Raw genomic sequence first — 21,926 nt, 5'->3', positions numbered from 1 at the left:
TAGGCTAAAGTTAAATTTATCCAAATTTTGACGTTTTTGATGCATTACAATAAATTTGATGGTCTTATTGGAATAAATCACCACAAAAATTTATACACATTTTAAATTTAGTTTTTTAAACAGTAATTGTTTATAATTTTATACTATAATAAGGCCAGTAAAACTCTTTCCGAACATTTTCAGCATCAGTGGGTTAAAAAATCATAGTCAGGTTTCTCGCAAAATCATAGGAGACACTTTTTGTAGAGCGTTCAATTCTCTATAAAAATATGTGATTGAATTTTTTTCACGACACACGACGGGCTAGCAATAAAAATCAGAAGGTGCAAACAAAAATTTTCCCATGTTATTCTTATGGGAAATAGAAAAACGCGATGCGGACGGTCTTAATATTAATATTAAGAGCTCAACTTTTAACTGGTATTTTTTTACGTTGAAAAGAAACTTTTGAACCTCTTTGACACGAAAAAAAAATTATTTTTTTTTTTTGAATCACCCTATTGATTATATTGAAACATATTCGTAATAAAAATGGGAGGTCCGTAACAGTACTGGAAGTCATGAATAGATGGAAGAGTCCCAAAACTGAGAAATGTTTTGAGAATATTTGGCAGCATTCCGTCAGGAAAATTCCCAGGATTGTAAGATGAGTAACATACCCTGGCGTCGATATTAAGCCACAGCTGCAGAACCAGGACGACGTAAAATAAAACAGTAAGTCATCAAGCTCTTTTTTTTTGTTCATTCATTTAAATCCATAACGTTTACAACAGCAATTATCTGTCTAACTCTTTACTAACTGAGCTGTTTCGGTCTTGTCCATTCTAATTTCGAATCAACTATATGACAAATTAAATATAGACGGTAAATTTAATACAAACTACTGAAATATTCACTTATAATATCACAAGTGCATATTCGGTAAGAAAATCGCAACGTCACAACCCTAAAATAAATAATTAATTGTGTAATTTAATAAATTTTGACAGCTGTGACACAGAAAATTTTCCGTGTATTAATTTCATTTGGGTTGGTTTAAAAATTTCCGAAAAAATTTTGTTGTGGTTATTATTCGTGAACTAATTTTTCTATTGGTGAATAATGAGTGCCGTACGATTTTCATTTGTAATAAAAATTTAATCAAAATATTATACATTGTACTCATATATACATTATCACAATACATAAATATATCAAAAACTATATTAATCAAGGACTTCCCTTAGTGATAGTGCTCCTTTCCGAAGAGGCGACAGCTGCCATAAGCTATTTAGCAATGTCAATTCATCGTCATCAAAATCAGATTTCTGGATTATCATCTCATCTCCTATGGAATAACAATTATGCACCTTTTTATTTAATTTATCGAAAAGACTTGTCAGACAACCTTTGACGTTCGGTGGTAGAGTAACATTTTGACAATTTGTTTTTAGATATTGGTCCTAAAGTTCACCTCTTTTATTTGGTTCAAAATCCGGTATTTTCTGTTGCTCAAACGTAGTTAATGCAGCCCTCATTCTTACCATTTGATTGGTTGTCATTTGTGTATCAATGCGTTCTATTAATTTTTCTACCTGTTCTTTCTAAAAGGTGAAATTAAATAGAAAATGCAAAAAAAAAACAAGCAATAACTTACATGCTCTGTTTGGATGATGTGAATTTGATCAGCATTTTGATGAAGTTGTTCTGAAAGTTTGTTTAGTTCTTTATGTAGCAGTGGCGGCTCGTGACTATTTTGGTTGGGTCGGCCAGCAGTGAGTAACCCAAAGTTTTAAGACAGAATACAAGAACCAGGGACCTCAAGTTAGTCATTATCTATAATTTGCTACCTGTATGGTGTTAATTCATATAGTCCTAACAACTTGGTAAAACGAAAAATAACATTCAAGTCATAAAGTAACACGTTCTAACCAAAAATATAACATGAAACGTCAACAACTATTTATTAGTAAAAAACAAAATTAAAAAAGTAAATTAGAAATTTTTATAAACCAATTCAATGCGTCTTTGTTTTGTATTGGCAAAATGGTCAATTACTTGATTATAGAATTTTTGATCTTCCGTTAAGTTTGTAAGCACTTCTTTTTCTATTGCTAAAACGAATAATTTGGATAATCGATTTTGACTAATGGAGTTTCTAGTAAAATTTGTAATTCGCTTTAAAGCTGAAAAACTGCGTTCAACATATGCTGGTGTGGATGGTGTATGATTAAAATTAAAGACAGAAATAATTTCGGAGGCTTCTACATTTTCGTAAGTAGCATCATCAGGAGCAGGGTTGAGAAATTAGGAAGATGGCAAAAGAGCACGGTAACTCAATATGTCAATCGTACCAGAGGACCAGGGGCAAAACTCTTTTTCTGAAGTTTTTTTGAATTTATTGTCAACATCATATCCAAAAATTAAACAATACCAACAAAATAGTTTGTTTTTTGACTTGCTCCCCGTCAGCCATTCATAATTTTCATACCATGCTGTATTAATTATTAATTATTAATATGCTGTTGCACCGGAGCTGACGTTATTATTGCTCCGTGCTTCGATTAAATGTTGCATGCGCGGCTCCGAACGGCCCATTTCTTTTATATCCAAGGAATTGATCATCGTACGTTAAAAGTCGAAAGTCATTATTTAATAGATGTGTAACAGCATCAAAATTTAAATCAGTTACTAATTCTCTTACTAACTGTTATCATTGTTACTGAAATTAGAAACCAACCTAAACCAATTTCATCCACGTGAAGACTGCAGAAATTCACAATACAGGCTGACTGCGAAATACATGCAAAAAAAAATGGGCAATAGCTCACAATATGATTATGTCACTGGCAAAAATTCACGGTCCTAAGTGGTAGCAGTGTCTAGAAAAAATTATTTGAAATTAAATGTAAATTGTTATACGCGCCGCTGGTAATGTTTCGTGACCTACATAATTACTGCAATGAATGGGTAGGGGACTCGGAGTAAGAACCAAAAAAGTAACTTTATCAGGCACTTTTTTAATCGCAACGTGAAAAACACGAAAAGGGCCAGTCATTATCGAGCGGTCGTTGAAATCGGTGTATGGTCCAGTTTTCCAATGCAGAGTGTGTCGATATGGTAGTACAGCATCTCCGAGATCATGTTACCTTCAACCTCAAATTTACGATCGTGATCGTGATGGGGCAGAAAGGAGAATTTGGATTTTCGCAGTTTGTAGTGCATCCTACATTAAAAGAACACGGCCACATCCATACCATATTGACAAAGTGCACGGTTTGGAGTCCACTGATTGTCCACGTTGTGTAACTCACTTTTTGTCCGATGGAACTCCACATAGTCGTCAACAAGTACGATTTCAAGAGACGGTTTTCGAGAAAGGTGTATTGGTTGGATGAAACAATTCGTTTGTGGAAATCAACAGTGTCCAGAAATTATTGAAGAGCTTCAACAAGTGAAAGTGGCAGCCGCTACTCCGGTGTTTTTTTGCCTATCAACAAACCTCTTGCGACGCTCTGATGCCTGTATTGCTAGTCAAGAACAACATTTTCAACATTTCTTGTAAAAAGGTAGTAGCATTCTAAGTTGCTCTTATTTCTGTTCCAATAAACAATGTAAAATCGTTGTGACAAGGACCAAACATCCGTCAGAATCAAAATTACCAAAAAACTTTCACACTGACCTTTAACGATGAATGAGTAAATGAATGAACGAATGATAAGCAGCAAAAAGTCGGTTTTACTTTTAATTGAAACTGAAAGTCTTTGGGTCGTTTTTAGTCGAACGTTTTTCCAACTCTGTTTACAAGGTGGCTCAGTGCCCTCGTGTCGAGGGTGGTTCATGGGGGTTTTGCCCCATTCGATTTTTAATTTGTTTTTTCTATATTTCGGCTCTACTGGGGTGGGGGATGCCGTGATTAAAATATTTGCACATATTTCGCAGTCACCCTGTATACAGATAGCGGCCAGCCGGTGGTGGTAGTGGGGAACCGCATGGAAAAGTGCACGGCAGAAGTGCAGTGATGAAACGGAATATTGTACGGTTTCGTCGCTATTGCATTCTAACTTATACAAACAGAAGGTGATAGCGCTATAACAACTTGATGTACTGCCGAAAGGCCGGCCGATTTTAGCAGACATTTGACCAATCACTGCTGCAGGCGCGTTAATCAGAGTGTATCAGACAGGTATCAGTCTTTATAGCTATTTCTCTTTAATTCTGCTAAACAGAGAGCGATAGCAGATACGACATTATTCGACGTTTATTCTTGTAGTCGGCCGGCCTCAGCTACTGCTCCTCGCAGTAAAAATATTCAAACTTCCCGGCACGATTTGTGCTTCCGAACGAAAGTGAATAAATTAGATAACGCTTTCTGTAATTAAAAAAATAATAACAGCAGTAAAATGAGGTGATTTCAAAATAGCTTTAAATTATATTCTTGCGTTTAAAATAAAAATGAATATCGCAAATTGACAAGTTCGGTGACAGACTCGGCCTGGCCTAACTGCCCCCCCCCCCCCGACGAGCCGCCACTGTTATGTAGGTACTTTTCAAGTAAACAAATAAATACAGTCCACTAACTGCAACAGCAGCAATAAAATACAAACAAAAACAATATGGATTTTATTGAGTGTTCGTAATTTTAAATCCCTAATAATGATATTAAATACAAAAACAGCTCAAGAAATTAGAGAATACTATATTACTGTGGAAGAAATATTTTATTCATATTTGGAATACACCAAAGACTTTTATTTGAATATCGAAAAATCACTCCATTAAGATAACCAGATAAAGCAAATTTTAACGATAATCGGAAATTAAGAGAGATAGTCAAATTTTTAGTCCGCAAAAATCCAAATGTGGGAAAGACATGTTTTCATGATAATTTAATCGATGATGACAACGTAAATAGATAACTCATCTTTGATAACCTAGGCAAAATAAATTGTTCTACAAAAATTCAACTTTTCCAGACGTGTTCGAGGTCACTTGTATAAAATCATCAACAGAGCAATTTTGCAAATTTTAGCAATTTAAATAACGTTGTTACCAAAGTTGTCATTTTTTTTTTGTTTTGTGATTCCAACTCTAAATCAATTAGACTATTTACATATTAATTTTTTTGGAATGCAACCAACTTTGGGGGATTTATTTTCTATCTGAAAATAGTTTAATGAAATACCTAAGCTGAGTATGTTTTGCGTGGCTGTGATAATTACAATATACCTACCTACCTACCCAGTGTCATTTCTATCAAAACATTCCCTAATGTAAATTTTGAAAATTCTTCTTTAACTATTCTATTAATTGCTACCATGTTTTGAGCGTGAAAACGTTTTTCTTTTACGACATTGGATAACACGATAACACTATACCACGTGGCTGTTCAGATATTTCATTTATTTTAATTTTCGACTCAACCGTTGAAAATGAACGGAAAGCAGACGAATAATATTTTACTTATAACATTATTAATAAATATCAAGACATTTTGCTTACCAGCTTTAACGCAAACACTGAAACTTCAAAGACTAATAAAGTACACACCCTCGCCAACACGTGTGTCAAAGTCAACTCAAGGATGTCAACTGTCAACGCAGAACGCAGCAGAACGGACAAAAAATGCATTAAATTTTTTTATAAAAATGTGTAAGCTTTTTTAATATCACAAAATAAAAAAACTCAAATTTAGTAAGTTGTGTCACAAAAACAAATTATATTTTAATAGTAGATTATTATACGAGTTGAATAAGACGTATTGTTGCATGAGTAGGTTTGGGGCACGACGAGCGTAGCGAGGAGTGCTCCAAAAGAACGAATGCAACAATACGTCTTATTCAAAGACTGTAATATACTATTTTTTCTACTTGGCGGACATTTGAAAATCGAAAATTCAATCAAGTTTATGATTTAGGACTTTTTGTTCTGAAAAGTTACTTGTGCGTAATGTTATAAGATGGTTGTCCATTTTCAAAAATTAACCCCATCTGGTGAATGGGCCATCCAAGGATACTGCAAATCAAAATTCCTATTGCTTTAAGGTCAAAATTGGGATTTTGTGCCTGAAACGTCGCTCGAGCAAATTCTTCTTGATTTCTATCATGTATCATTCCTTTGGTAGAAATATTTTTTAACGTGAAGAAATTCTTCAATATTGTGTTCCAATTGTTTTTTTTTTTTTTTAATTGTAAAAACATTATGGCATGTTGAGCCCTCTAACATTTACATACAAATAAATTGTAAATTTATTTACTTAATATCACCCCTTTATTATATTTTTCCTAAATAATTTCCATTTAAAAGTTCCTTGGCGACAACAAATACCTTCAACTTTGTTATCACTTTGAAATGACAACAAAATCTCTCAAGAGTCATTATTAACATTACAATTTATTTTTAAATTGTTCATGAATAATGACTGTTGTGAATTGATCAACACTTTTGTGACATCTCCGGAGTGGTAGTGGCCACGTAATTTATGTCAACATTCTGTCTTCCTAAAATGAACCATAATACAGTATTAAAAAATAATGTAACTTACATGTATACACTAAAAGAACAGCTAGGGATAACAGATACAATTTTTTCGTGTATTTCCTCAACATCTTTCTGTGAGACTGATACTGGTGGACCATGCATCAGTGTTCTAAATCACTGTTTCTTTCAGAGGTTGTCTTATATTTAGCGTCAAGACCTGGCTTTATTTTTCCACAAGCAGGTGGTGTCAGTTGAAGACAATTCTTCCAAATTTTCAAGAAGTTTCTTGAAACAAAAAAGAAACACAAACAGCAGGCAAAACACTTAAAGTAAAACAGCTGCACCAGTGTTCGTTTCCGCAAAAGTTAAAATATTTGCGTTGCTGTATCACATTTCTGAGATAATATCGTCAAGATATTCTTCTAAAAAACTGACATTGTGATACACAATGGATTTTTCTGGGTTCCACACAAATTTTGGAATATGTTTGACCTTGACTTTTCGACTACTCAAAGGTTCAGCAGGCGCCAATGGAAATCGTTTTCTGCAAATTTCATAACGTTGAAATTGACTAGACTCGATCGTTCCTTTATTGGCACCAACTGTGTAGAGATATTAATTTTTGCAAAGTTGACATATTTACTTCTCAATTTTTGACCTATCCTTTCTTCGGAAAATTCGGTTCAAATCACTGTTATCATTTGATTCTCATTAAATGAGATTTGTTTTAATGTTCCATCAGTTCGCCTTCAATGTCTGCATTAATTATTGTTAACATGCTAAATGCTAACTTTAAACACACTTGTGCGGTAAGCCTGTAATTTCCAATATCTTTTTTATGATATTTAACACAAATTTTGGAATATGTTTGACCTTGACTTTTCGACTACTCAAAGGTTCAGCAGGCGCCAATGGAAATCGTTTTCTGCAAATTTCATAACGTTGAAATTGACTAGATTCGATCGTTCCTTTATTGGCACCAACTGTGTAGAGATATTAATTTTTGCAAAGTTGACATATTTACTTCTCAATTTTTGACCTATCCTTTCTTCGGAAAATTCGGTTCAAATCACTGTTATCATTTGATTTTCATTAAATGAGATTTGTTTTAATTTTCCATCAGTTCGCCTTCAATGTCTACATTAATTATTGTTAACATGCTAAATGCTAACTTTAAACAGACTTGTGCGGTAAGCCTGTAATTTCCAATATCTTTTTTATGATATTTAAGCGAATACAGGTGTTTTTCGTGGGGAATTTTTTGATTTTTTGAAAGTTGTAGTTTTCAATTAATTCATTTTTTACAAATGGTCTGATTGCATGATCTGGAACTTCTATTTCATTGACTATTCTTGTTTGTACTAGTGCAATACCTGCATTTGTCATTTTTTCGACAACTAACTTGTTCAAGACTTGTATAAAAGCCACTTATTCTCTTTGTCTCATGATTTCTGTCAGTTCGTAGTAAACTAAGCTTTCCTACAATGGCGAATCAACCAAGACGCTGTTTTTGAAGATGTTTGGAATACATATTTGTCCACTACACGTGTGCATCTTTTTAAAATCTCCTACTACTAGCACTGACATACTTCCAAAAATGTTCGACTACTCCCATTATTTGATGCAATCTTGTATCAACTGCTTAGCAATCTTGCGTCAATTATCAAGAACTTCAAATGAAACAATTTTTCTCGAATTGTGTTTGCTATGTTAGTTATGAAGTACGATCTGTCTTAAAACCATGTAATACGTACTAGACGATATTGCGCTGTTTTTGATTTAAAATGTATCATTTTGATGCCTAGTTAAATTATTTCTCTAAGACGAAAAAAGGCTGACTTAACTCCAACCAGAATCAATTTTACTGATGGAGTTAATGACGTAAAACGCGTAGTTGTAAGCATCGGTGTCAACTGATAGATCCATATTAGCCTCCATTAATTTTAAAACATTTTTGTTGTAACTGTTGATACCAACTTCCAACTGGAACCTTTTAAGAAAATTGATGTACTCTTCATTAGACATTTTCAGTTTTACAAGGACTTTTGGGTCCTGGACATATTTTGTGCAAATTATTCAATTGTTTTTCAAGTGGTTTTCATTTATTCTGCAATTTCTTTTTCTAATGGTTGTTACATTGCAATATGTGGTGTCATTTCTTTTGGAAAATCGAATCGGAATCTTTTGTCTTTTCTTCTTTTGCTACATGTATTAACATGACTGTATTTTTGGGTTCTGACGTCAAGGTCGCACGTTACGAATTTATTGGTGAATGCAATATAGGTTTGTTTGTCTTCTTCAAACCTCTAGCTAGGATTCAGCTCTTTTGTCAATATCCAAAATTTAGATATTTATCATCGACCGATTTTGGCGATGATTGCAAAAGTTTGGGCCATAAATTTTCCATAAACGATAGCGTTAAGAAAAACGTTGGAGTTCCCAGGTGGCCAATCATTGCCATTAAAATATTAAATTCTTTTTTTGATTCCCAGTGGTCGCATTTAGTTCAAAACTTTGAAACCGGCGTCATATCTGATCATGTCTTCAACGATGTCTTTAAGCATGTCTTCAGGTGTGATATTTTGTGTTTTGCTTAAGTTTTTAAGACACACATAAATATTGGTAAGACGAATCTATCTTCGCGACGAATTTCTGACTTTGCTCTTTCAGAGTAAGAAATGTTCGTTTCTTTTAGTTGGAAAGAATGACCTCCAAATATGTTTGGAAAACATAGTTCAACGTTTTCTATAGAATCCGAGGTTTTCTTGTTCGGGACCAATATGTACGTGTTTGTTGTAGTCCGTTATTTCCTTGTTTCTGTGTACTATTAAGAGTTCATCGTTTCAGATTATAATGGTTTGTTTGTGTCATCTTCGTCTCATGCATCTTTATAGAAAAATCCCGAGTACTTTAGTTTCTCATCCAAATTATTTTCGTGGATGCTCATTCATTCCATTTCAGATGAAAGGATTCATATCTTAATCTTCTTCTGTTTGGCTCTCATCCACCTCCATATTGATTTTTTTTTGTTTGTTTTTATTTCTTAATCCTATTTTCGTGATCGTTTCGTCAATAATAAAATCAATTCCATGTTTTAATACACCATTTGTAAGTGCTGTATGTTGAACTTTGGACAACACAGTCTGCTAGTTTTTCAATCTAAAAATCTGGACCGTCTAAAATTAGGTTGGTGGTAGGCTACTTTGCCCGGAAACATTCTGACACAAACTTTTGGACAATGGGTTTTTCGTATCAATGTAAAAGTTAAAATTACATGTCATCCACATCGAGAGAACAGATTTTCGCAATAGGTGTTTTCAGTGTGGCAACTTCAGCACACATATATTGTTGAATTCGGGCGTTCTGTCCTTCGTATTCACCAAGATTCGCGACAAGGTACTTTTCCTCGAAACCACGAAAAATCGATATTGATAGTGAGAAATAAAACGCAAAGTGTATTCACAAGTGAATTTGCAACGATTTCCGTGCAGAACTAAAAGAAATATATAAGCCAAAATGAACTCGATATCTTACCAGTGTTATCACCGGCTGAAATTATCGGCGGTGTTGCCAGATTGTACACGTTCTCCCCAAATAAACGGATTGATAAAAGCTGTGTCTCCGAACCGTTGAAGTGGACATAGCTTTTTTTGCAATTCAAAACATACAATTGGGAAAACAAAAAATATAGATATACACAATGAGTGACATAGCCAAAATAGAAAGTATGTTTGGAAAAATAGAAGATAATATGAAATAGATAAATGAGAAGTTAGACACCATGAACGGCCAGGGGAATTAAGAACCAAAGTAGAGAAACAGGAGAAGATAGTAATGCTGGAAAGGGAGAATCGGGAGAAAAATATCATCATAAAGGGAATCGAAGACAACGAAAATTCAACATTTTCTGCTCATATTGAGAAAATGTTGAATTTTTACTGCATTGACCATTTTTCAATCTATTGAAGAATGAGCACTTTTCTCCATACCTTTTGTCCAATCAAAACGCGACATTACCTTTTTTCCACAATTCACCACTATCACCCCTAATAAAAATTGAGCTCGTCCATGCGTTACCATGGTTATGTTTTGTTTACACGTCATCATTTTTTCCAAAATTAATAATTCTTGATTTTTTTTGTCTTTATTTTCTTGATTTTATGAGCAGAAAATGCATAGTGTTAAACTCGCTAGAAATTAGTCATTCCACTCGGATGAGTTTCTCCACTCGCCTTTGGCTTGTTCCAGAAACTCTCATCCTCGTGAAATGACCAATTTTCTGACTCGTTGAACAATATACTATTGTTAGTCTGGTATCCCAAATCTAGCTCCTCGTCGTTGTCATATGTTGCTGGTCACAGCTCACTCCTCACTAGATTCCTGTGTAGCCCCCTAATTTCTTTTTTGTTGTCCTTTGTTTTTTTTTCGCCTATTTGTTTAATGTTCTTTTTACAGGTTAACTAGTTTTCTTCATAAATGATTTTTTTATCTTTTTTTCCACGGCCACCTATTTTTTCTTTTATTGGAGTAGAGGCTAATAATGAAAACCCTGTCATGAGATTTCTTTGTTATTTCTATTGAAACACCACTTGTTAATAATAATAAATTTGGCAACGTTCATATTCAGACAATTTTCTAACTAAAAGCCGTTGTCAATCAATCGCAAGCTGTTAGCAATTGCTAAATTTTAAGCAAAATCAACAGGTGGTGTTTCAATAGAAATGGCAAAGACAATAGTAGGAAATGTTTAGAGTAAAACTGCCAACCCAACTTCTTATTTTATTCAACCTCACAATAAGAAACTTATTCACCATTTTGTTTTTAATCAACTGAGAGATCACTATAGTGTAAGTACCGTCTCGTCACTAACCGAGGTTATTTATATCAACATTTGCTAGAGGCAGCATATGATTCAACTTCTCATTCTGATTAGCTATATCGTAAATCGGGATCCGCACAAGGTACCCACTTTTCCTTGAAACCTGGAAATAAAAGTATTTTGCATTGACTTATATTTCCAACGGTTAATCCATTTGTAATGTAGTCTCTACTCCTACGGAGGACAGTAGTAAATTTAGCTGCTGTTTTGACTACGAGTCCATTGTTAACCATTCTCGTTCAGGTAATAGTGAGTTTGGTTTTGATGTTGAGCATTACTTGATGACCAATTTTGATTAGCAGAATATTAAAAAAAATAAAAACGGCCATCGAATGAGAAATGTAAGTCTGTTAACAATATGTTTTTTATACATTCCATTCAAATCCTTGCGGAATTTAGTAATTTCAACAATAGTCGGCGTTTGAAGGTCGAGGAAATGGCTTCTAAGAAGACGGCACTTTTCCTACATTAAATTACTGCGTTAATTGCGTGATGAACCTAATAATTGGCGGAACTACTTGAGAATGGATATAGACACATACATTCATTTATTGGAATTAGTGAAGCCGCATATCAAAAAAGAAAATACTTGTATGAAAGACTAGCAGCAACTTTAAGATTCTTAACAACTGGCAAAAGTTATAAAGACCTAGAATTCACGACAATAATATCCAAACAGTCTTTAAGTGATATCATTGGTGAAGTAGTTTGCAGAGGAAGAACGATCCTGTTGAGATGTAGATTCTTCGGAAAGCGTTTCAGTTTGTTCTGGGTTAAATGGTATGATATTTGGTGTGTCTCGACCTTGTTGCGAAATGAAGCGTTGGTTTCGTGTCTGTTGACCTTGGTTACCGTGCTGTGGGATGATGCGTGAAACTTGCTGCATTTGTCCAATTGTATGCACCGCATCGAAAGCATCATTGAAGTATGCACAAAATTCAGCAGTTGCTGAAGCACCTTGAAATTGCGGTAATTTCATGTATTTTTCACAATAAATCAGTGCTCGGCTGACACTCTTGCTAAGTACCTGGAACGCTAATCGAACACACATTGTTTCGTTTTTGAAGTCAATGTGCCGTTGTGTTAATTTTGTGCCAAATTTTAGCTCAACTTTTTCTTCTAATTCAACATTCCTGCCATTGCCCCATCAAATGTAATGTTAGGCACATTAACATTAATTTCATATAGTAAATCCAGGCAGATTTTAGTTAAATTACACAATTTGGTTGCTGTTGTTGTGTTTACAAAAAAATACCCTAGTGGTATTTTCAAATGACAATTGAGGCCAACAGCTAAAAATACCAACGTTTTTTGAGCCAATTCATGTTGCCCATCGTCGGCTCCCACATATGTTGCCATAACAACAAAGCCCTGTTTTCCTGTTACCTTTTCCTTTCTCTGCTTCTACTTTCCATTGAAGAACATAAAATGATTCTTTTGTGAATAAATGAAGGGTCCATCTTTCACAATAATGTTAATACAAAATTTAACACTATGCAAAAACAAACTTAACGTATTCTATGTTAAGAAGGAGTAAAACTACACCTATGACCGTTTACCTAGTTTTAGGTTATGTCATCTTCTTCGTCGCTAAGCATCGTCATATTTATTCTAAATGTACAGGCGGCCACACACACAGAGCGAAGACTGTGCAGTTAAAAGTGTGCACGCTTGTCGTAAGTTAAGGCCGGTCCAGACGTTACGTTTTGCACAACATTTTGTTTGCGCAGTCTTTTAACGGAATGAAAACGTAGCAATTTTTAGAGCGTCCACATGGTGCAGAGATGTCTGCGTATTTCGCGCAGTTTTATTAGTGACATCGTCATGGAGGAGGTATTATTACTGTGGTCAATTTTGGCTTGCTGTCTTGTTATTAAGAAAAATAAAAGATTGGAACGTCCCAGAAGTACTCGGCGATCAAAGTGGTCGCGGAAGTGGCTTCTAAAAAGGCAGCACTTTTCCCATATTAGATTACTGCGTCAATTACGTGATTAACCTAATGATTGGCGGAACTACTTGAGAATGGACGTAGACACGTATACTTATTTATTGGAATTAGTGACACCGCATATCATCAAAGAAAATACTTGTATGAGAACAGCAATATCACCACATGAAAGGCTAACAGCAACTTTAAGATTTTTGGCAACTGGCAGAAGTTACAAAGACCTAGAATTTACAACAATTATATCGAAACAATCGTTAAGTGAAATCATTCCCGAAACATGTGAAGCTATCTTCAAGGTGCTGAAGAATGAATACTTGAAGGTAAATAATAATGTTATTGTCTATAAAAGATTTATATTTATATATGAACCTTAAAAAAACTAACATGAGTGTTTCACAAAACTTATTAGAATAAGTAGAATGAAAATGCATGCAAATGCTTCATTTTGGTTGAAATGTTGACAAGCAGTTTGCAGCAGAAGAGGGGACAAGAATTTGATGGGTCTGTGTCTGTTGCTCTTGCTCACTCTGCTGGGGGATGATGCGTGAAACTGCTGGAATTTGCCCAATTGTTTCATACTCTTGAGTGTGTGTAATACGTTGTTCTGGGACGTAGTTATGTGGCATAGGCTGCGACTGCTGCGAGAAGGAGTGGTATTGTCCAGTAGTGATGCGACTTTGGTCCGAAAAACATCGAATCGATAAATCGATAAAGTTTGATTAGACCATTAATCGATTCAATTAATCACAAATCAAAATAATCGATTCGATTAAATCGTTTTGTGGAAAATGTTAAAAAAAGTTCCAACATTGTCATAAACTTTAATTGGAGTAAAAAAATAAAAAATTTGTGAACATTTTAAATGAAAATAAACTTAATACAATAAAATACAAAATCAATAATATTCAGTCGTAAACATAAAAATTAAATTTATCTCTTAAAACAAAAATATAATTGTAAATTATTCAAACCAGTACTTATCTTCAATACTGCTCAGGAATATTAAGTTTGACAAATGTGGTCCTGTTAGTCTAGACCGTTTGTCTGCTAAGATCTCTCCCGCTCTACTAAACAGTCTCTCACATGGTACGGATGTACCAACAACTGACAAATACTTGGTTGCAATTTTATACAATTCAGGAAACGCTATCTTTAACTGCTTAAAATACTGAATTGGATCATCATTTCGAGCAATAATCGATTGGTCTAAGTACTGCTTCAATTCTGTTGGCAAACCATTTCCACTATTTACATCTGAAATTCGAGATTCTTTACTAACAACCAAATTTTCATGAATATTCCATATATCATTACTATTATCAGAAACTGGTTTAAAAAATCCTTCAGAGTCTACCTCCCTTGTTTTTGTTGGAAACATTTTTGATATAATATTTAATGTATTTGATAACGATCGTGCGCTTTCAAAATGTATTTTCTTAAACCGAGGGTCAATAACAGTTGCTACTGCTAATATTTCATTTCTCTCAATAAAAGATTCCTCAGAATAGAAACGTTTCTGTACTTCATTACCCAAATTTGTGATGAGCTCTTTCCCAAACTCAGTAGAACCATCCAAACGATTTAAGGACAATTTTAAACAATGTGCCAGAGCAATTATTTTGCTTGCTGTTACATATTTTTCACCTGAAATTTCTGTAGTAAGTAATTGAAATGGCTTTAAAATTAAAACAACTTCTTCTAAAATTTCAATTTCATCATGATTAACCATAGTTGGATTTTTGTAATTAAATAGCACTGAACTTATGTAAGTTGCCAACAATAAAAATCTCTGCAACATTAGGTACGTTGAATTCCAACGAGTTTCACACTGCTGGATTAGCTTCAACGTTTTATTATTTGGCGCCCCATTTTGGATTTGTTGAGACTTCAATTCCTCAGTTGCCTTGGTGCTATGTTTAAAAAAGGCAACAATCTCTTTAACCTTATTGATAATATCACTTAGATGAGTTGTAAGTTTTAAGGCGTTTGTAACTACTAAGTTCAGTGTATGAGCGAAGCAGGGAAGATGTTTTTTTTTTCCAAAACAAAGGTATGCCCCCTTCACAACATTGCTTCCATTGTCCGTTACAATAGCCGTTACTTTTTCCTTGTCAATATTCCACTGCACACATAAATCATTTAATTTTTCACATATATATTCACCGGTGTGACTTTTTTCTAACATAATCACACCAATATTCACAGACTTTAATTCACCCATGTTAAAAAAGTGTACGGTGATTCCCATAAAACTTCGAGTGTTGAAAGAATCAGTCCATATATCCGTTGTTATTGTGAAATTTAAAACATTCTTAAAATCTTCTTTAATTTGAGAGCTAATAACTTCATACCGTTCATCCATCATATTCGTGAAAGTTTTTCGGCATGGTAGTTTGTACAGTGGAAGTGTAGTTTGTAAAAACTTCTTAAACCCTTTATTTTCTACAGTTTTCAGTGGCATGTTATCTACAGCCAGCATATACAAAATGGCATTTGTAATCTTACTGGCATTTCTACCACCTTCTAAAATTTAAATAAATTTTGTAATATAAATTGCTCAATTATTGAACAAACCTGTATATGAAGATACTTCTTCAAACACTTCAGTAACTTTTTTCTGTTTTCCTTTGATATGTGAAAATGATGAGCTATCCAAGATGCTTAAAGTTGTTGCTTCTGATAAATTCGATATATTATCACAACTTCTTTCAATTGTCCTGCTACCACTGCACCCAGGTTCGGATTGAATAATAGGGGATGTGGGCTTCTCGAAACATTGTCTTTTTTTACATGGCTCCTCTTGCTCTGATTTTGATTCTACATTCATTATCGATTTCTGATTCAAAGGGATCATAGGATGCTTCCTTTTCATGTGGCTGAGCAAATTAGTAGTATTACTATGATTTTTAACTATTTTGAGACAAAATCTACATCTTGAGGATATTGCATCGATTTTTGTAAAATATCGTTTAATAGATTTGGACGTTGGCATCGACATCCTAATATCTAAAATATTGAAAAAATATAAAATCGTGGTTTACCTAAACTCTACGAACAAAAAATCTGGCAAGATTAATACACGGATTAATAATTTTACTTACAAAAAAGGGGGATTTTACCACTTCCGCCAAATCTTCAATCTAGGCATTTCAGTATTTCACATGCACATACGATGATTTTACAAATGTGGGATGTAAGCACGATGTAGGTAACCATAGCAACAGCAAAACCAAAGAACCACACACATAACAACATTCAATGCACAGCACGGTAACCAGTACCACGCAAATGTGGCTAAAGTCACTAGATTTTTCTAAACGGGTATTGATTTTTTTAGCCGATTCTCGTAAAAAATAATCGATTTAAATATTAATCGAAGTTTAAAATATCTACAGAAAATCGATTCTTTAGTATGAGATACAATCGATTATTCAAGAATCGAATCGATTTTTCACATCACTATTGTCCAGCTTGTGAAGAAAGAGTATGTGGCATTCTCAATTGTTGGGGCATATTCTGTTGACGCCAATTCCGTCCATTCACTGAACCAAAATCATCTTGTCGCTGGATAGTCATATCAATAACTTGAAAATTTCTGGTAAGCGTACCCAACTCCGCTTCGAATAAAACGTCGGAAATTAGTTTCTAAGCGATTGCGTTTTGTGAACTAGGGACGTCTCTGAGTTTATTAGCCACATGTTTTCCGAACACCTGAAAGGCATCCTCTGCCTGTAGTGACTCCAGTTTTGTTCCTACTAACTTCATAACTTCAGTTGCGCTATCATCATTTGGAACTCCCTTTCTCTTACGTGTTGAAGAGCGCGATCTTGAAGTATGAAGGGAGAATGGTCTATTGCTGGAACAGGTAGTTGATGCTTCGGAACGAGTATATCTGAGAAAAAGTTTGTTCACATATGTATGTGCCTTCAAATATAGACATTTTTCGTCCAAATATTTTCAGTTTTGGAAATTTGGTACTTGACAAATTTGCATAAAATTCTTGTAACTGCCCTCTGAAAATTTCTTTTCAAATCTTCACCTGCTTGAAGTTCTATAACTTCCAATTGCAGACCTTCAAAAATTTTGCAGGGATCAATTTAGTTCTACATCTTTTTCGTGAAAATCTGCGAATCGATTGTTAATATATTCAAAAAGGAAAAGTTGTGATCAAGTTTTTTAATCTTAATTTTACTATTTTTTTTAATTAATTAAAAAAAAAAAAGATGTGTTCATATCGATTCGCGGGCCGCACGAAAAGTCTCCGCGGGTTGCAGGTTGCAGACCCCTGCTCTAGCACATCTTTTTTTGAGACCTAACTGTCTTTAACTGTTAGCACTAGATCTAGTGCTAACATTTTAATTGGTTCATCCGTTCTCGCAACTTCATTTCATCAAGTTTCATTCTTTGGAAAAGTTTATTGAAAATTTGATTATCAGAAAGAGGTTCATTTCGTTCAAATTGTTGGAATTCGTACAGTCGTTTTCTATAATCGGACAACCTATTAGAAGATCGTCTTTCATGTCTAGAAAAACTATTACGAGAAAATAATCCCTCTCAGTGAGCACAATGAATATTATTGGACACGAGAGAGACCAAAGTTTTACGGGATGTAATTCTACTATTTGGATTGATGGTTGAATTGTAGAGCTTATCCCCTTCGTAACGTAATTTACGAAACTGTTTTCTTTTCGAAATTGGAGACAATAATAAAAATATTTATGTATTTTTTCGGTTTCTCTTAGAGAGGTACCGAGCGTCCTCATTTTGATCTCGTTCCTTAAAAATCCTGTTAATTTTTCTATATCACCAGCCTTCGGACATGACAACTTGATTCTTCTTTTTTTCTTTAATACCAGCCAAAGCCGATCTCGTAATAGCACATTTGAAATCGGCCAAGTGTAATTTTTGAAAATTGCCTCTTGAAGTCTAGTTAACACCTTATCGAGGTGTTGTTCGAAGGTGTTGGAAACGATAAGAAGGTCGTCGATTTAGTTAATGGCAAACTCTCGCACTTCCGGTCCCAAGATGACATCCATGGCCCGGCTGAAGGAACCCACAGCCGTCTTCAAACCAAATGGAAGCACTTGGTAGGTGTAAGACTGGCCATTGAACAAGAAAGCGGTGCATTGGGTGCTCTCTGGGCTCAACGGAATTTGCCAATACGACGACCTCAAATCAATGGTCGACAGGAATCGGACGGATTGAAGGGACTGCAACAATTCTTCTGGCGGCCTCGGTGCTTCACAATCTGCCACCATTTGTTTGTTAATCCACCGCGCGTCCAGGCAAACTCGAACCGAACCGTCTTTCTTCCTGACTGCTGTCATTGGGCTGGCAAAGGGTGACGCTTCCCTCTTGACCACTCCTAGGTCCAGCATTTGTTTGATTACCGTTTCCACCTCTGGGCGGAAACTGAATGGGATCGGGTATGCTTTTCGTAGGAACGGCGTAGTGTCGTGCATTTTGATGGTGTGCACGTACTTGTCGGTGCGTCCCGGTAATTCATTGAAAACGACCCGACGCCTATCCAACAACCCGAACAGTTGATCCTTTTGAGACGTAGTCAACGCCGGAATTTTGTCGACCTTCTCCTTCAGCGTGCCCAAAGACACCACGGTTCGTGTTAACTGCGGGGCTGATCCTAACTTGACCGGATACGCCATACTATTCACCGACTCTGCTTCCGACACTAACGAATCAACCTGGAAGGGAACCTCGTGACGTCCTTCTCTCACACGGATAGATAACACCTTCTCTGGGAAATACAGCCAGGCGTCTACTTCGGACAACCAGTCAACACCTAGAATGATAGGACGAATCAAGTTCTTTACAACAAGAAAAACGTTTGCCGACGTCTGGCCTCCTACAGAAAATTCCAGCTAAACCTGAAATTTAATACGTGGGCTTTGTTGTCCCGTCGCACCTCGGATGTGCGTTGATGCCACCGGAAGTGACGGGATGCGGAACCTAGAAGACGGAGACAAAAACTGCTCCTCATTGATACAAGTCACTTCGCTGCCGGAATCTACTAGAGCTAAAAAGTCTTCCCGAAAAATGGAAATAACAACGCGCGGAAGGACGGACAGTCTGCTTGAGTTCGCGGGCGCGTCCGTAGCCGACTTCCTCAACGTGGCTACCTGGAAGGAATCGAGGGGGCAGAGATTCTCGCGGATCAAACACGGTGCTGAGGGCGCCACTACAACACCCAGGGGCGTCTGGAGGCCTGTGGCACGCGCACCCAACGGCTGGTTATGTCTCCATCCTTGGCGCTGCAACAAAGAGAGACCCTTAGGATACATCGGCGAATAATTTATACGTGGCAACACGGGCAATGGCCTTATCTTACGCAAGGCATACGCAACGGGGTCAGCAACGAAGTCGGCACTGCCTTTGCCTGGTTCAGCATTCGAACAGCCGGCTGGGGCAAACCTGATGAAGGGAAATTTGGAGGTCTTGGATGACAGATTCGGACATGGGGCCTCCAGCTTCACGTCCTTCTCTAGTTTCCCCACCCCGGAATTGGAGGTGGGATAGAAAACAGGTGAAACGGCTCAGTGTCTTGACTCGCAGGGCTCACGCTGGAATGCACTTGAAGTGCAGCACTCGTGGGGCGTCGCAGCACCTCGGACCTGGAACGTCTATGGGGATGAATCAGTGATTCGCCTTCCAAGAATTTCAGGGCCCCTTCAATCGTCCGCTTTCCCTGGAATTGTGCCTGCCACTTCCCGTGGACCTCCTGGGGAAACAGCAGCATCAGGTCTGACAGCAGTAAGTCTTCCGGTAAGGGGATCGTCAAGGTGTGAAGTTGGTTGACGAGCCTCACGAAGTACTCCGACATGGAATTCTCCCTCGTCGGATCGTATCGTCGACTCATGATCTGCGCCCGCACTTGAAGCTGGCGATCCCTGCCCCAGAATTTTGCGAGGAACCCCTTCCAGAAGTCCTCGAAAGTGATCCATGCACCTCGCTCAAACGCCGCCCATTCCTCCGGCCACCGTGTGAGGCAATCGATTACTTCGTTTAGCTTGTCACCTTCCGAAGCGTGGATCCTACCGTAGTAGTTCTCAAATTTGTTTAGAAACCGCACTGGGTTCTCTAATTCACCCCCGGCGCACTGGGGCCTAGCGACCGCCGGGGTGGTTCTGAGGGGAACACCTGAAACACAAGAGGCAGTCCGCGTGGCACAAACAGGCTGCGTACTCTCACCGGCTCCCTCCTCGACAGATGCTTCCACCACTCCAACTGCTGGTGGGTCGGTAGCGCTCTGAACGGCGATCTCCGGGACCTCAGCTCTGGCCGTCAGAAGGGACTGCACGGTGGCGGTTAGGACTCGCTGTTGTTCCGTAAGCGTCGCAATTAGCTCCCGCTGTTGCTGGAGAGTGTGTTGGGTCTGCCGATCCTCCTGGACTGGCCCGACCCAACGGCTCGTCGACACTACTGGTCGCCTCTGCCTTCTACTTCCCGTCCGCGGTTCCGTCGTCGCCCGTTGTGGACGCGAGGTCCACCTTCCGCTGCCGGAACTCACGTGTTTCTTGCGGCCGTCCATTTCTTATCTCGAAGGTTACCTATAAGCCATCACAAGTAAATTGTTCACAGACACACCCGTGTTCCTCACACATTGCTCACAACGTCTATAAATCCTGGTCACGGCACCAATTCTGTAATAACCCCAAACCTGCCGCCGAATATTGCACATGCGCACTCTGAACACAAGAAAACCGCGCAAATTCAAATGAATAGTTTGGCCAATGGTTGTGAACGTCTAGCAAGGTTAGGACCTACGTTGTGTTACGTTAATATGGCGGCAGGCGGTTCAGATCTATAGCGAAGTGAGCAAACCAACGAGTGAGGGAAGAACACAGTATAAAGACACATACATTTTTAACGGGAGGGCGCCTTTAATGTTTAACGATTACACGATAAACGAGTTGAACACATTGCAGTTTGCAATTACAATTATTTTGCGACACATTTCGTCTTGTTTACAAAGTTTAATATCATTGTGTTTACAAATTGGTAAAAAGCAAGGTTCGGGTCCAAACCTCCCAGAAAGACACCGAACAGGCCCATTAAATCACATCTTTTCTAACAATACATTTTACTAATAATTTTTGCATGCGGTATAATGACTCCCATTCGCATCTTCGCCGTGAAAAACAAAAAAAAAAACGTAGCGCTTCGCCAGTGGAAGAACAGGAGGGTTATTTGACGTGCAAGGATATACAAGCGTCACATTAGAGAGACAGGGAGAGAGAGAGTTAGGGCCGGGGGGGACAAAAGTTTCCGGTCCGGGCCCGCCGGTTTCGTGGCGCTATGCACCATTGACTACCGGCCGTTCCACGAGAAGCTGCTGTCCCCGAATACAACTGCCACCCCGTCTACAAGATCCGATGGCCCCGCAATAACCAGGTGGTCTCTGCCCGCCTTAAAATTAACCCTTCCGTTCCTAGCCCGCTTTGATACAACTTTCCGACACCTGACCTCGCGAACAACGAATTTATTATTATTATACCAAGACCGCTTCCGCATGCATGCACACCTCTTAAATAATCCGTCTCTAACATCATATGTGATAGTCTAGCCTACCTGTACGCCACCGATCCGGGTAAAGGGTTACTGCAGTTGGCGTCCTTTCAGCAC

General features: G+C 37.2%; 2 protein-coding genes across 5 annotated transcripts in view; one reads left to right on the top strand and one right to left on the bottom strand.

The window, feature by feature from the left end:
- Positions 1-21,926, top strand: part of LOC135137729 (uncharacterized) — a 197,602-nt gene that overhangs the window by 38,194 nt on the left and 137,482 nt on the right. The gene's annotated exons all lie outside the window — the stretch shown is intronic.
- Positions 14,098-16,715, bottom strand: LOC135137414 (E3 SUMO-protein ligase ZBED1-like). The gene is made up of 3 exons (XM_064067047.1): positions 16,388-16,715; positions 15,861-16,292; positions 14,098-15,809 (listed from the first exon to the last, which is right to left on the bottom strand). Exons 2-3 carry the CDS (start codon positions 16,282-16,284, stop codon positions 14,248-14,250), a joined length of 1,986 nt encoding a protein of 661 aa, XP_063923117.1. The 5' UTR covers positions 16,285-16,292; positions 16,388-16,715; the 3' UTR covers positions 14,098-14,247.

Source organism: Zophobas morio, unplaced genomic scaffold (genome assembly GCF_036711695.1).
Source record: "Zophobas morio isolate AGI-343-1 ecotype UQ-CSIRO unplaced genomic scaffold, CSIRO_AGI_Zmor_V1 ptg000029l, whole genome shotgun sequence".
Classification (NCBI taxonomy): Eukaryota; Metazoa; Arthropoda; class Insecta; order Coleoptera; family Tenebrionidae; genus Zophobas; species Zophobas morio.
Note: the sequence above shows the minus strand (reverse complement) of the source record. Positions and strands in the feature narration are given on the sequence as shown.